Genomic DNA, 15,279 nt, shown 5'->3' on the forward strand with positions numbered 1-15,279 from the left:
TAAATCGAAAAGATGTTTTATTCACCAAACCCAGTGATAACAGCTAAAGGTGGCAATTACTGCTAACTTTATTGGACATGAGTCAATATTGCACTGGGCTTCATAATGTTTTTTATATATATATATAAAACCCATAAGTCTACTACTTTTTTATAACAAGAGGAAGGATAAAACTACGAAGACATTTCCTGCTACCAGACAGGAAAACGAAGGCTTAGTTATCCAATTCACAGCTAGACAGATTTTAGCTACATGACTCTGCAGGAACTGGACATCATTATGAAAAGTGAATTTCTTTTTTCTAAAAAGTTCACCAAGAGAATGTGAGAAATCTGTAAGATGTGTGAACATACAAGTCAAATCAAGAATTCATACCTGGGCAATTGCTCTTATTTTCCCTCATCCCTATAGTTGCATTCTTTCTTTTAACTAGATGTTTTTTGTATTGAGTGGTTAACTGTTGCCTTTGTTCCACCTGGTGACAGTATAAAAATATGATAATGCAATTCAAGACACTGCAGTGCTGCTCAGTTAACATTAATGCAGTAAAGATGAAATCCCAGAGATCGCCTATGCAATATCATTGGTGATGAAATGGCCATGCACAGCTTGGCACTACAGGATGCAGAAGAAGCAAATAGGCTGGGGGGGAAAAAAAATAAAGATTCCCTTTATTCCATCATGCATTTCTGGACTGTAAAAAAGACCAGAGGCAGGAGATGAAGAAAAGAAAATTTCCTCTTCTCAGATTATTTCTTTACCACCTCATTTTAGCATTGTTTGTATCCAGAGATGGGGAACTATGGTCCTTTTATGACTTGTGGACTTCAACTCCCAGAATTCCTGCATCGGCCACAAGTCTTAAATGGACCATAGTTCCCCACCTCTGGTACACATATAATTTGCCTGTTGATTAAAAAAAATATTAAGAACTGGGCAAAAAACTTAGCAATGATATAGGAACCTTCACTGATGGGGCCTACAGTATATGTATCCAAGCATGCAGATGGAAACACGTACGGTACATTTATTGACGAATGGAAACCCATTATGGATTTTTTGTGTAAAAATGAACTTGTGATTTATAGTTTTGATGATGAGACAGGATAGATTTCAGAAAGAAGATAGTCATGAGGTAACTTTAGAGAAAGAGAAGTTAAAATATAATTGTAGCTGCAATTGTTGTGAAGAAGACTGAAAACCACGTCTTTACCTTTATATCTTTTTTCTTTTTCTCTAGTTTTCTTCCACTTTTTTTTCTTTTAGCACATTTAACTTTTATTTCTCCCTTTCTCTTTCTTCTTTTTCATTCTATTCTAGTTTGCATTAGCTCTTACTATTGTTATTAAAACTTTCAATTAAAAATATAAAATATATATATTCATGCATGCATATAATTGTTTCTCATAGTTTCTCATAGGTTCCATCTTCTTGCACTGCAGGATTTAGACTTGGTGAGATGCTAAACATCCCTTTTTAAAAGGCTACTGTAGAAGGTTTTTGCTAAGGTCCATATCAAAAGAGGATCTTGGGTTGCCACAAAAAATTGAAAATGTGCGTGCGCATCTCTCTCTCTCTCTCTCTCTCTCTTTTTTCTCTGTAAATATACTGTAGGTGTGTGTGCATTTATGTATGTATATATAAGCCTTTAAATTATTTAATAATATTTAAAGGGGAAAAAAGGTATTTCCAAATGTTTAGTGATTTATCACTTCTCTGGCTTGATTTTGCTCATAGATAATACAATATACCCTGGAAATAATCAGTCAATGTAATTTTAAAAATAATTAAAAGATACATTAATATACATACCAAACTGCTGACAAAATTACTTTTTTAAATATCACTAATAATGAACTTGTTTGCAAAATCAGAAAACTGACATTCTGAAATTTTGTGGGGTCCGAAACTGTTCCTTGTTTAGCTTCTGCCTAAATCCAGCAGTGTTTCTAAGAATATCTCTTCCGATACCTACTTGGAAATGAAAATTGTTTGACCGAAAGCTTTTGGGTAAACAATTATCTCAGCTTTTCTTAACCTCTCTGGTGATTTTCTATATTTATTTCTTTTCTTTCCAGCCACTGATTGACAGAAAAATACCCTCCCCACACACACACACAATTACAGATTAAAAGATAGGGAGATGTATGTTCTGAATTAGGGTTGGGATTGTCATAGCTGAGAGCTGATCTGAAGCTTCTGGGTTTAAAGTTCCTTGTCTGGGCTGAAGTTCTGCTACTTGATGATATAGGGTGGATTCAGGAAAAAAAAGAGGAATCAGTTCACAACTGTGAAATGATAAAGTTGTCTTTCGGTCACACTCAGTGTAGGGTTATAGAAATGGCTTGTCATTGCCCTTTTCTGGAATAGTGCTTTTTTTTTTTTTAACCTTTTACATTCTCTGGGTAATTGAAAAGTGCTGTCCTGCCACCTCAATTCCTAGTTTTCTCCCCACCCCTATCCCCGTCACCAGCTTCTTCAATATCTCTACTTCTTTGATCATCCTCAATGTGTTGGATCACAACCACCCAAAAAGTCAAGTTTGCACCAGAGTGAAGAATAGAAGTGCAGGATTTGGGGCCTGCTTCTTCTGGTTTCATTATCCATGTCCTTCGGGTTCCATTTCTATGGCACTGGGCAGAGCTGGGTATTTTTTTTTTAATCTAGATCTGTTAGGTATATCTGAGTCCCAAATGCCCCATTTTTACCCTTTCCTGTTTTGAGAAATCCCATTGCTATCTATTCCCTGCCCACTTCCCATCTACTGTATAATAGGGATGTGCAAAAGCTTCACATTGGTGATTCAGTTATGTAATAGTTGGACTGGACCTCTGAATCAAATTAACTTCCAAATCAGATTGACAATTTGGATCAAAAAGGTCAGGATGCCGGAAAACTTGAATTGCCTATGCAGAAAGGCTTTTGAGCATGAGCGAAAATCTCTCTCTTCCCTCCCCCACCCCATTAATTCAGAAAATCAGGCAGACTCAGTTCCTTGAATCAGTTCCAAGTTAATCAAATTAACCATTCAAATCTCAGATCAATGAATCAGATTGGAGCTGAACAGCCTACCCCAACTGACACATGTCCATTAACCCTCAGCCTCTGAGACGTTTGGACAAAAGGCTTCTCGGAGTTACCAACCGAAGGATCTCCTGCAGTTATTCCATTATTTACCTCCATAGCAGATTTTTCTAAATGTTCTTGTAAGACAGAAAACTAAATTGGAAAAGACAGGTGAGTTACCAATGTAGGACAGCATTGCTGGACCCCTCATTATATTCTCTGCATATAGCAATGAACACCTCTTCTAAATGCGTCTTAGCATCTGGGCCTCAGGAAACCAAGCAACCATGGGGGTGTGGGGGGCCTACATCTAATGATATTCAAAACACTTTGAAGGGGATGTGGCCTCAGGGACAAAATCTCCACTTCACTTTTCCGGAGTAAATGAAGGCAGAACAAGGAGGGGTAGAGAAGAATGAGGACAGTGAACTGAGAAAACTTTTCTGAATTGTCTGTGCACCCACAAGTTACTCTCATTGTCGTCTTCTTCGATGTAAGGCATGGCTAATTGGAACAGGAGACATACTGGGCTTCTCTAACTTAAGAGAAAGAACCCGCAAAAGAGGGTGGAATTTCTTCCATCATCTGCCCACCTTTGCCGAAATGTCACACTTGTTGTGATAATTGGAACCTGAGTTAAACAAAGTGTGATATACGTGGGTTTGTATTGAAGCTAGGGACTTTGGTAGCAGAATTTGCACAGGATTGTTGATGTTGCAGTTGTTGCTGCTGCTGTTGGATGAGTCAAAAATCATCTTCTCACATCTTAATCTTCTCAAACAACCAACATTTCCAGATATGGAGACAGGCCACTTATACATTGTATAGGATAATTTACAAGATCTATTTTTCTTCAATAAAGATGATAATAAAGAGTAGAATAATGGGTCTTTCTCCAGCCACACTGATTTAGAAGCCAGTGGCTAGAGGCTTAGGTATATAGAAGCCACAATAGAAGTTTCAGTCTGTTTAATCACTTCCTTTTCCCAAGGAATCTTGGGAGTTCTTGAGGTTTTGCAGCCAGCTCACCAAACTATTCCTAGGATACTTTGGCAGGAGCCATGATAGTTTAATTGGTATAAGATTGATGTACATTATATAGAGGTGCCTTCCTCTTTTGTTTTTGTTTTTAAAAAAAAGATATACAGAGGCTGATTTTGCAAGTTAAAGAAATGCAGAAACAGAATTCATTGGATCACCCAACACATTCTATAACATATGAAGGTTGCGGTCAGAAAATGACATCCATACTGCAAGCTGCTAAATTCAATGGGCACATAAGTCAATCACAAATCAACAATATACCGGTGTAGCAGGTCTGACAGAGTGGACTGCTCATGCAAACAAAACTATAGGCCAGAATCCCTTCAATTCCCACCCCTCCACCCCCCTCCCACCCTGTTCTGCCCCAGACAAGCCAGCAGTAGCATCAAACCTGTTGGAACTAGAAAGACAAAGTACTTGTTTGCAGATCATAACGAGCTGATTTCAAATGCAGGACTAATGTAGGCTAGTTAAATGGACCATATTGTAAGATCTTCATCTATTTCTCTTCACTTTGCTCTATGAACTTCCTTCCCATCCCTTTCTCTATCCCGGACATTGGCTGGCTCGTAGAAGTCAATAATTCTTGACTTTTTTTTGTTAGCATGACCATACCGGTGACTCCCACTTCTCCAGAATGGGCCTCATTTCACCATCGCCTGATTCCCATCCCCCTCCCTACTCCCACCCCCCTCATTTCCCCATTGGGTTTACCTTGTCCCTCTACCCAGCCCTCCCTCCCTCGTTTATTCTTGATTTTTATTTTTTGTAGTTGCCAAACTGGATAGCCAGGCGATCAGTGGCACAGCGGAAGGTAGCTGGTTGAACTTCCCAATAAGGCACAGGGTTGCCAAAAAGGCTGATTCCATGGTACGAGGCACGCTTGACCCCAAAGCCCACAGGGCAGAAATCGTTAACGCCAACATGAGTAATGTTGTTGGAATGCAAGTACACCACCTGTGGAAGAAGACAGAAGAATTGGTTAGAAGCGGAGGGTCAGCTGGGAGATATTTGTCTTGAACAAAGGGAGTACTCAACTTACTGACCACAATCGGGGCCATAGCTTCTATTGCTAAGCAAGGTGGTTGTTAAGTGAGCTGTGGCTGATTTTAATGACCTTTTTTTGCAATGGTTATTAAGTGAAACACTGCAGTTCTTAAATGAATCACATAGGCATTAAGCTTCCCCCACTGACTTGGAAGCAAGATGGGAAGGTCACAAATGGCAATCACATGACTCCAGGGCACTGTAACTATCATACAAACGTGATGGCTGCCAAGGACACAAATTTTGATCATGTGACCATGGGGATGCTGCAACAGTCACAACTGTGCGGACCAGTCGTGAGTAATTTTTTTCAGTGTCATTGTAACTTTGAACGGTCGCTAAATCAGTGGTTGTGAGTTGAGGACCACCTGTATATCCATTCAGATCATAACACTTTTCAATGTAAAGACCTATCTGTATCTCAAAGGTGCTTTTTTTCAAGAGGCAACTGGACTTTCTTGTTTTTCTTGGAAGATGTTTCGCTTCTCATCCAAGAGGCTTCTTCAGTTCTGACCAGATGGTGGGGAATGGAAAGATTTATACTCCTTGCAGACAGCTGGTCATTTGCATTCTTTTAGAAAGTCATTGTGGCCACCAGAGGTTTATTTGTGTCCTTAGGGTCACCTGAGTGGTGCAAATGGGTGTGGAGCCTTCTTCGAACTGTTGAAAGGACTGTGTTGTAGACTGGAGATAGATGATGCTGCATCCCTCCCCCTCTGTTAAGAGAAGGCTGTTCAATTCTAACAAAGCCCTCTTTTTTTCCTTTGAGCCCCCTTTCCCAAAAGCAGTCCTCTCTGTCCAAAATGTGGCCTTTACTGTTTTCAAAGGTGTGGCTTTTGTCTTTTAAATACAGATGGACTGCTGAAACTTGTTCTGATAGCTTTGTTCTTTTATTGCTATTTAATTGCTACCAACCTGCCTTCCATTGAGGACCTGTATACTGCACGAATCAAGAAGAGGGCCGTGAAAATATTTACAGATCCCTCACATCCTGGACACAAATTGTTTCAACTCCTACCCTCAAAACGATGCTATAGAGCACTGCACACCAGAACAACTAGACACAAGAACAGTTTTTTCCCGAAGGCCATCACTCTGCTAAACAAATAATTCCCTCAACACTGTCAAACTATTTACCGAATCTGCACTACTATTAATCTTCTCATAGTTCCCATCACCAATCTCTTTCCACTTATGACTGTATGACTATAACTTGTTGCTGGCAATCCTTATGATTTATATTGATATATTGACCATCAATTGTGTTGTAAATGTCATACCTTGATGAACGTATCTTTTCTTTTATGTACACTGAGAGCATATGCACCAAGACAAATTCCTTGTGTGTCCAATCACACTTGGCCAATAAATTCTATTCTATTCTATTCTTCTATTCTATTATGTTGTACCATGTGTTTATGAAGTGGTTGTTTTGTTTCCCCAATGTACAGAACTCAGTTTATCCTTGGGGTGGACAAGCCTTCTGCCTTAGTGTATTCTTGGATTTAAAGTGGGCACGTATGTTGTGTTGATTGAAGAATGTAAATCTGTTGACCTGGGTGACTGAGAATTTCCATAGAGACCTATCTGTAGGCTAAAACTAGATCCAGTGTTCAGGTTTCACATTTAGATACACTTGGTGGCCCTTAGCCTAAGAAATTAAGTAAGATTAAGATTTTGAGGAAACAGACAGGTGACTTTTTAAAGCCTTGCCTCTCCCTATCAAGAGAAGACGGGAAGTAACATTTCTGCATGTGATAAGAACAGGAAGAGCATAAGCAAGAAAAAACATACGTATCTACAGGGGTGGGATTGAAAAATTTTAGCAACCGGTTCACTGCCTGGTTGTTGGGTGGGCATGGCCATGGGCACGTGGCCTACTCAGCCTCCTACACCACGACTGAGGGGGGGTGGCGTTTTTGTCCTCCCCAGGCTCCAGAGACATTCCTTGAGCCTCCGGGAGGGTGAAAACGGCCTCCCCTCCAGAAGCTGAAAATAGGCCTGTTTCTGGACTTCCAGAAGCCGAAAATGGGCCTGTTTCAGGACTTCCAATAAGCCTGTTTTTCACTCTCCCCGGGCTCCAGAGTCTTTCCTCGAGGGTGAAAACGTTCTTCCCCAGGCAACAGAGACCCTCCAGAGGCTGGAAATGGGCCTGTTTCCGACTTCCGGTACTTCCAGTAGGCCCATTTTTCACCCTCCCAGAGCTTCTGAGCGGGCCCTGCACTTACCTGGCATCCAAAACAGGCCGTGTGGAGACACCTGGGAGGGGCGGGGCGGGGTGGGTGGGGGTCAGCTAGTCCTTGCAACTACCGGTTCGACGAACCAGATTAAAATTAACATCCGGTTCGCCCAAACCTGTCCGAACTGGCTGAATCCCACCCCTGTATATCTTTCTCTCAGATCACATTTATCTTGTTTTGAAGTTGAGATAACTTGAAGCTAATACAATGGCTGGAGATATCCCATGGAATCTATCATTCTTGAGGGGAAAGCTCTTTTGTAAACCATCATATATAAAAAAATACTCAGCTCAGTTTATTTATGACCTAAAGCACTAGCCTATTAGAGCAGCCAATGGCCATATTGGCTGGGAATTATGGGGCTATAGTTCAAATACATAATTGTTTTAGACATTATTTACTTTGCCTACAATGGTTTTAGGAAGCCAAAATGAAGAACAAAAAACCCCCAAAATCCCAGTTATGTCATTGGGTCCTTTTGTATATCTATTTAACAAAGCTTGTTTTAGCAACAATTAGAATTAGTTCAGAACGTGGTGGGGTTTGGTTTTGGGGAGAGGAGAAAGGGAGGAAGATTCAATTGATACAGGTTGCCATAGGAAGGTTGAGTGTCTAAAGATCATGAATTCATATAATAGTTTTACAGCAACCAGAAATAAGCTCTACTGATTTCTACGCAGTGTCCTTCCAAGGACATAACAATTTCCAGCTTTGCTGTTATTTGTATTGTTAACTGAGTTTTGTGAATTGTACACTATCCATTTTGCCTAGCATGATAACTATATTTAAAACTCTCAGGTCTGTAACCTTTACCTGGACAAAATGGTGTATCATAGGGCAGAACCTTTTAAACCAAGCAACCTCAAATGGACTAACCTAGAGAATGCACCCAAAATCTGGGACCCACAACTCCTGTGGGATTGAAATTTGGCAAATTTTGTACAACATTTTATGCATGTAATATTATCATAAAGCATTTTATGACTATAAAATGTCATAAAGCATTTTGGGTGCTGGACTCCTGATGATTGACTGCACTATACAGTTCAACATGGGCTACTTTCAAGATAGATACATTTATGAATATCTTCTTGAATTTTAAAGAACTTTTCAGGTACATTAGAAGCTCTGCCATTGTTGAAGACATTGAAGGATCTGGTAAAGATATTTGAAAAGATAATCGAAAAGGTCATGGGTTGTCTAGTACATTTTAAAATTCCAAGCAAATAACCATGATTATTAGAGTAGCACAAGATACTCATGAAACTATATAGAATATAGATAACTACGGTATATTGTTTTTATGCACCAGAAAATTTGCAAAATCAGTTTTCTGGATTGCAGAATCGTAGTTCTGGACCTGCAGTGCAACAGAGCCAGATTCAGTATGGAAAAGGATATGAAAGACAGTTTGGAACTGAAAAGGTAATATGTGGATTGGTAAAGGATGGCAATGTCTTGTTCCATGTGCATGTTCTCTATAGGTATTTCAAAATAGAATCAAGAAGACAGAGTTTTGGATTTCTTTGGGTTATGTCAACCCAATGAATTTTCTAAGGTTGCCCATCGTTGAAGCTTGAAATACGATCTCCTAGACTTCATGCCCTCCCTGAAACCTAGGAGATCATAGGATCATAGAATCATAGAGCTGGAAGGGACCTGGGAAGTCTTCTACTCCAACTCCCCTGTCCAAGGCAGGAGTCCTTACTGCATCCCAAACAAATGGTTGTCTAATCTTTTCTTGAAAATTTCCAGTGATGGAGCAACTTCAGGAAGCAAACCATTCCATGTTCTTACTGTCAGGAAACCTCTCCTTAGTTCTAGGTTGGATCTTCCTGTGGTGATCTTCCATCCATTGCTTCTTTTCCTGTCCTCAGGTGCTACCCCCTCTTCCCTGTGACAACCATTCAAGTATTGGAAGACGGCTATCATGTCACCTCTTCATTAGGCTAAACATACCTAGTTCCCTTAGCCGTTCATCATATAGTCTAGCTTCTAGACCCCTTATCATATTTGTTGCTCTTCTGTCTGACTCTTTCTAGAATCTCAGCATCTTTTTTGTATGATGGTGATTAGAAGCAGACGCAGTATTCCAAGCATGGCCTTACTAGTACTATATAGAGTGGCACTATCACTTCTCATTATCTTGACCCTAGCTCTGTGTTGATGCAGCCTAGGACTACATTGGCTTTTTTGGCAGCTGCAGCACACTGCTGGCTCATATTTAAGTGGAACACCTAATTCCCTCTCACAGGTGTTGAGCTAGGTACTGTCTATTTTGTACTTGTACAGTTGGGTTTTTTTTACCTGCCTAAGTTCAGGGCCTTACTTTTCTCACCACAGAACTGCATTTTTATTGGATACCTGCAGAAACTTGAGATCAGGCAATCCCGGGGGGACTCTTGAGAGCTTGTTGTTATCCAAGTGCAACTCGCGTAGGATAGGCAAGAAAGCAAGACTGCCATTCTCAATCATGCGAATATTGTTGTGTCCGAGGCCCAATCTATGAGGAGAGAAAGGGGATTTAAAGAACATGGAGGTTTAATGTGATGCCAATTTTACAGTCCAGAAGATCAGCCCTCACTTCACTCCCTTACTCTGCCAGTGAGGTATTTTTCCTCCCCTACGCTACCCTACACTACCTCTCTACCACTTGAGAAAGTTCTTTCTCAAATTACTGGAAGTCTCAAAATTCAGAGATGGGAAAGAGCCATGAAATGGAAGAATAAGGACTTTTCTAACATTTCCTTCCGTCAGCTATGGAATCTTTGTGTCAGTTGGCCTGTCTTGATTGCAAAAATGTACATGGAATTCTGATGACGGGAAGATTACAAATAGTAATCACACGACCCTGCAACTGTCATAAATACATAAATTTTGGTCACATGACCAGGAGGGGAATGCTGCAATGTTCATAAGTATGAAAACTGGTCATAAATCACTTTTCTTCAGTGCCGTTGTAACTTTGAATGGTCACTAAATGAATAGTTGTACGTTGAGGACTACCTATGTACAGCACTCTAATTTTTCCCCTAATAAACTTTTGGGGAAGGGAACACTAAGAGATAGACCCACAATCACTCAGGTAGTTTCTGTAACTGAGTTAGAGTTGAAGCTGGGCCTTCCCAGCCTGAATCTAGCATCTTCACCACTCTGGCTCCTACTTGTTTAGGATTATGTGTGAACTCAGTCCATTTCCACCTTATAAACAGCATAAGTTTGTAGACAGGAGCAAGTCCCATCCTTTGATTCGGCTCTCTCTCTGGGCCAAGGGAAAATAAAATACCAAGACCAGATTTATTTTTGTCCTGGTTGCTTTTTTACAGCTTATCCATCAAAGATGTACGTATCTGTCTATATTACAGACTCCATATCAAAGCTCAGGCAATATATTTAAATATTATAGATGACAGATGAAGATGGTGATGAATGAGAAAACAAAGACCAATCAGTCTGGGCCCAGGGCATTTGGGTACAGACATTTCAATTTCCAAATGAAGCAGAAAGCAAATGTATGATTACGCTGCCATCTTCTGTCTGATTCTTTCTAGTCAGCTACCTCATTCCTTTATGCAGCAAGCAGATGTCTCAGTGCGCCATAACAACTGCAGTTAAGGATTTGATAAGTGGACCAATAAGGAAAAGGTGAGAAGGAGATGCAGAAGGATTTGGGTTGCTGTTAAGTGTAAGATATAAACATCCATATTTCTAGAGTGTGGCTGGTGATGCTATTTGGAGCATATTTAAGCAGAAGTGAATGCAACAGAACCGTCCCTTCCTTCCTTCCTTCCTTCCTTCCTTCCTTCCTTCCTTCCTTCCTTCCTTTCTTTCTTTCTTTCTTTCTTTCTTTCTTTTTTTCTGTGCCACAATATTTTTGGTAGCTAAGGAATGCAAGCTGGGAATTCTAGGAGTTGAAGTCCACACATCTTAAAGTTGCTGAGTTGAAAAACAGTGCTGTACCACCAATGGTGGGATTCAAGTAATTTAACAACCGGTTCTCTGCCCTAATGATTTATTCCAACAATCAGTTTGCCAAACTGCTCAGAAAGTTAAGAACTGATTCTCCCGAAGTGGTGCGAACTGGCTGAATCCTACCACTATGTACCACCTCAGAATACATGGGGGGTGGGGAGTTTGGAAGAGTTGTGTATCCAAAACCTGCGCTCCAAGAGTATTACTGCTCTATGTGCAACTTTGTGTGAAATATTGACAAATATTAGAAGCTGGTCCTCAAGGGGAAGCAGAATGGCAAATGGCAAATAGATGATAAATCATTTCTCTGTGCTGTTCTTTTAACTGAGTCTTATCTAAGGCTAGGACTGCCTCATACAGGAAAATATGTGGGCCTCCAATGGGCACTGGGATTCCTCTTATGGGGCAGTAACAACTTTGGGTGGGGATTCAACATGGGGAGCAATCCCAAGGGAAAAATAAAATCTTTTTTCTAACACTGCAGTCAAGCTGCTGAGCTGCTATTAACATAAAAAAACACACCTCAAAAATTCTTTCCTCTCCTTTCATTGCATCCGAATCAGCTCAAAACCAATGTATAAAAATCAGAAGTTTAGGGATCCTGAATCAAGGACCTTTTAATCCTTTGGGCTTTGTCTGATTTTTATACAATAGAAGTGATGAAAGAAATGGCCCTTTGGGAGGCAGGGAAAGCAAATTCTTAGAAAAAGATTTTCCTGATCAAGTTTGCTTCTTCAGATCAAAATGCTTCAAGGAAAGGAATTAGAACACCCGTTAAAAGTTGCTGACAAATATAGCTCTTTCCCCCTCTAGTGGCTGAAATATATATTGAACTTTAAAAGGCCAGACCATATTTAGACCTAATTTAAGTAGTATTTGTGAAGCTTATAGATGAGTGTATAATAAAAACTCCACCTCCTATTCCCCCCTCATCTTTCTTAGATGAAGCCCTGACTTTATTGTATCTATGTTACATTATTTAGAACAACATTAGATCTCCAAATATAAATTTGTGAGTTGGCGGGTAGGCTAAAATTCAAGAGTCTGACTGGACAACTTAATATGGCTGTATTTCCAAGAGCAATTTTACTTTAGTTATTAAGTCATTTCCTAAATCAGATTAACAGAAAGCTATTGAAAAATTTAGAAAACTGGATTTTTGCCAGTTCTTTTTCCAGACCTGCCTTCTCGGCGCGCCTAGAATCTGTTTAATTCTTTGAAATGATACTCTATAATAAAATATGATGAAAAACAAATATTTTACCATTCTGTGACTCGAGCTCATGAGTTCAATTTGTTTATCATGTCCACACAGCCATCCTCTTTGTTTGTTGATTGTTTTAGATGTCTTTCTTTGGTTAGAGATATAGAGACCACTCAATAACTTAAACGCCTTGGTGATGGTTGTTTTAAGTCATTCATGACAGGGGGAAAAGAAAGGAACCAGCTGGCACAATTGCACATGGTCATACTTAATTATATACCATACTGAGCACACTGTGCATATTTCTACCTCCCATTTCATGCTTGGAATACCTTCTGCTAGCCTGAACCATGGAAGATTACTTGCAATGACCTCATACAGTCGCAGTTCTTCTCTAGCTTGGAGGAGCAAGGTCACGAACAGCATCTCGACTAATCACCGTGCACGGATGAAAATGCTTTCACCTACAGCCTGCGGGCAGGGGGGGGAGTGGCAGTAGAAATTTCTCAGGAGCTTGTTGCTAGGGAGACCACAGTTGAGCTGGGTGGATATTTTAAACCCTCAGACATTTTAAGGTTTTAGCCAGTTAAAGATTCTGAAGGAGTGCTTTAGTGGAACACACCAAAAAAAAAGGAAAATGAGAGGGAGGCACTCCAGACCTCCGTGACACTGGTAGGAGAAGATTGATGTTGCAGGTGTAGGTTTATAAACAGAGAAGTGGAATGAGTCTTTGCCTACCCAGGGCATAGGCAAAGTTTTAACAGAACTCTTCTCCTCTCCCCTCCCCTCCCCTCCCCTCCCCTATCCTATCCTATCCTATCCTATCCTATCCTATCCTATCCTATCCATTTCTTTTCCTTTCTTATTTGATAAAACTTTCTAAAGAAATATACCTCTTAAATGCTGTATCAGAATTTATTGCCCGGTTGTAGGGATTGCAAGTTAGGAACAAGGGAGTGAAAGGGTGTTTGTACCTTTTGGGCACCGGCTGGTGAAATGGTCTATTTTTGTGTTTTGAATTGTTTTCTCTTTGTAGTTACTGTTTGCTACTTAATAGATATCTATGCTTTAAACACGTTCCTTGAAGATTGTAAAATCCTCTGTTTTAGCTATAATTTGTAGAAGGTTTTAATTAATAGAAGTTGACTTTGGTCCCATACTTGGCACCTGGGCAGATTGCCCTCCACATAGAAAGGGGCAGAGGTGGGTTGCCCCCGGTTCAGACCGGTTCTATAGAACCGATAGTAAAACCGGTGGGAGGCTCCACCCACCAACCCGGATGTCGTCACAGCCGATATGCGTATGCGCAGAAGCTTCCATTGCGAACCGCAATGCGAACCTAGTAAAGGTAAGTAGAACCCACCCCTGGAAAGGGGTCTTCTAGGCAGAAACCTCCAAGATTTATCAACTACCAAGTTATGGAAGGGATGCAAGGTTAAAACTCAATGGTCCTCCTCCTTGGGTCCTTCTAACTCCATATCTGGCATTACAACTTTTGCGGTCAACATGAAGTGATTCCCTGCAAAGACCTTGGAATTACAAGGTCAGAGGAAAAGGAAATGCAGAAGAAGGTTCAAGGCCAGAGACAAAATATTTTTGTTACATCATGCTAAGAATTGCATCTCTAGGGAAACTAAAAGCTGTATCAAAACTTTCATGAGGATGACCAGTAAAAGAGAAACATTCCTTCCATTTTTTAAAAAAATAATCCTTACTATATGTTCACTCTGAACATATTCCCTATTTTCTCAACACATGTTTGCCAACTTGATAAAACACAGATTTGTCTCCCACTATTACAGGGGTCTCCAACCTTGGCAACTTTAAGACTTGTGGACTTCAACTCCCAGAGTTCCTCAGCCACCTTTGCTGGCTAAGGAACTCTGAGAGTTGAAGTCCACAAATCTTAAAGTTGCCAAGATTGGAGACCCCTGCACTATTGTATTCCCCCCTCTTTTCCCCCCCTTCTTCTGTGCAACTAACTTTGAAGCAGGGAGCTGCTTTGGTTTCCTTGCTTAGAGTGCATAATGAGGAGCTGGGGACAGACTTGAGGTAGGATCATTTCTTTTTTTTAAAAAAATAGTCAAGCTTATTTTCATTTCTGATCTTTATATTGTGAAGCCTGAAATCAACTGCCTTGTATCTCAGGCATACCCTAATTCAGGGGTGAAATCCAGCAGGTTCTGACAGGTTCTGGAGAACCGGTAATGGAAATTTTGAGCAATTCGGAGAACCGGCAAATGCCACCTGTGGCTGGCCCCAGAGTGGGTTGGGAATGGAGATTTTGCAATATCCTTCCCCCAGGAGTGGGGAAGGAATGGGGATTTTGCAGTATCTTCCCCCTGCCATGCCCACCAACCATATCATGCCCACCAAGCCACGCCCACAGAACCGGTAGTAATAAAATTTGGATTTCACCACTGCCCTAATTAGTGGCTCTTCAGATATTGCGACTCATAAAAGCTGGAGATGGCCTAGCCAATGGTGAGATAAATTGTTCTGTAACCTCTGGAGATTAGTGACTTTCCTACTTTTGCCCCAAATTTCATCTGCACAATCCTGGCAAGCTCTTCAAGAATGACTCTCCTATTCACATTACCTGTAGATTTTGGAATAGCGGATCAGATCCTCTAATTCAATTGCTTGGATCTTGTTGTGGTCCAGATGTAGCTCAGTTAAGGTTTCAGGGAGGTCTGGTTGGAGGAG

General features: G+C 40.6%; 1 protein-coding gene across 2 annotated transcripts in view; it reads right to left on the reverse strand.

Moving 5' to 3' along the window:
* Positions 1-4,106: 4,106 nt before the first annotated feature.
* BGN (biglycan) overlaps positions 4,107-15,279 on the reverse strand; it is a 72,158-nt gene continuing 60,985 nt past the window's right edge. For both annotated transcript variants that reach the window (XM_058169163.1, XM_058169164.1), the window contains exons 6-8: positions 15,173-15,266; positions 9,762-9,900; positions 4,107-5,067 (exon numbers count right to left, since the gene is read on the reverse strand). In XM_058169163.1, coding sequence (XP_058025146.1) covers positions 4,870-5,067; positions 9,762-9,900; positions 15,173-15,266 — 431 coding nt within the window. In that variant the 3' untranslated portion in view covers positions 4,107-4,869. The remainder of the gene's footprint in view (positions 5,068-9,761; positions 9,901-15,172; positions 15,267-15,279) is intronic.

This window comes from Ahaetulla prasina, chromosome 2 (assembly GCF_028640845.1).
Source record: "Ahaetulla prasina isolate Xishuangbanna chromosome 2, ASM2864084v1, whole genome shotgun sequence".
In the NCBI taxonomy this organism is placed as follows: Eukaryota; Metazoa; Chordata; class Lepidosauria; order Squamata; family Colubridae; genus Ahaetulla; species Ahaetulla prasina.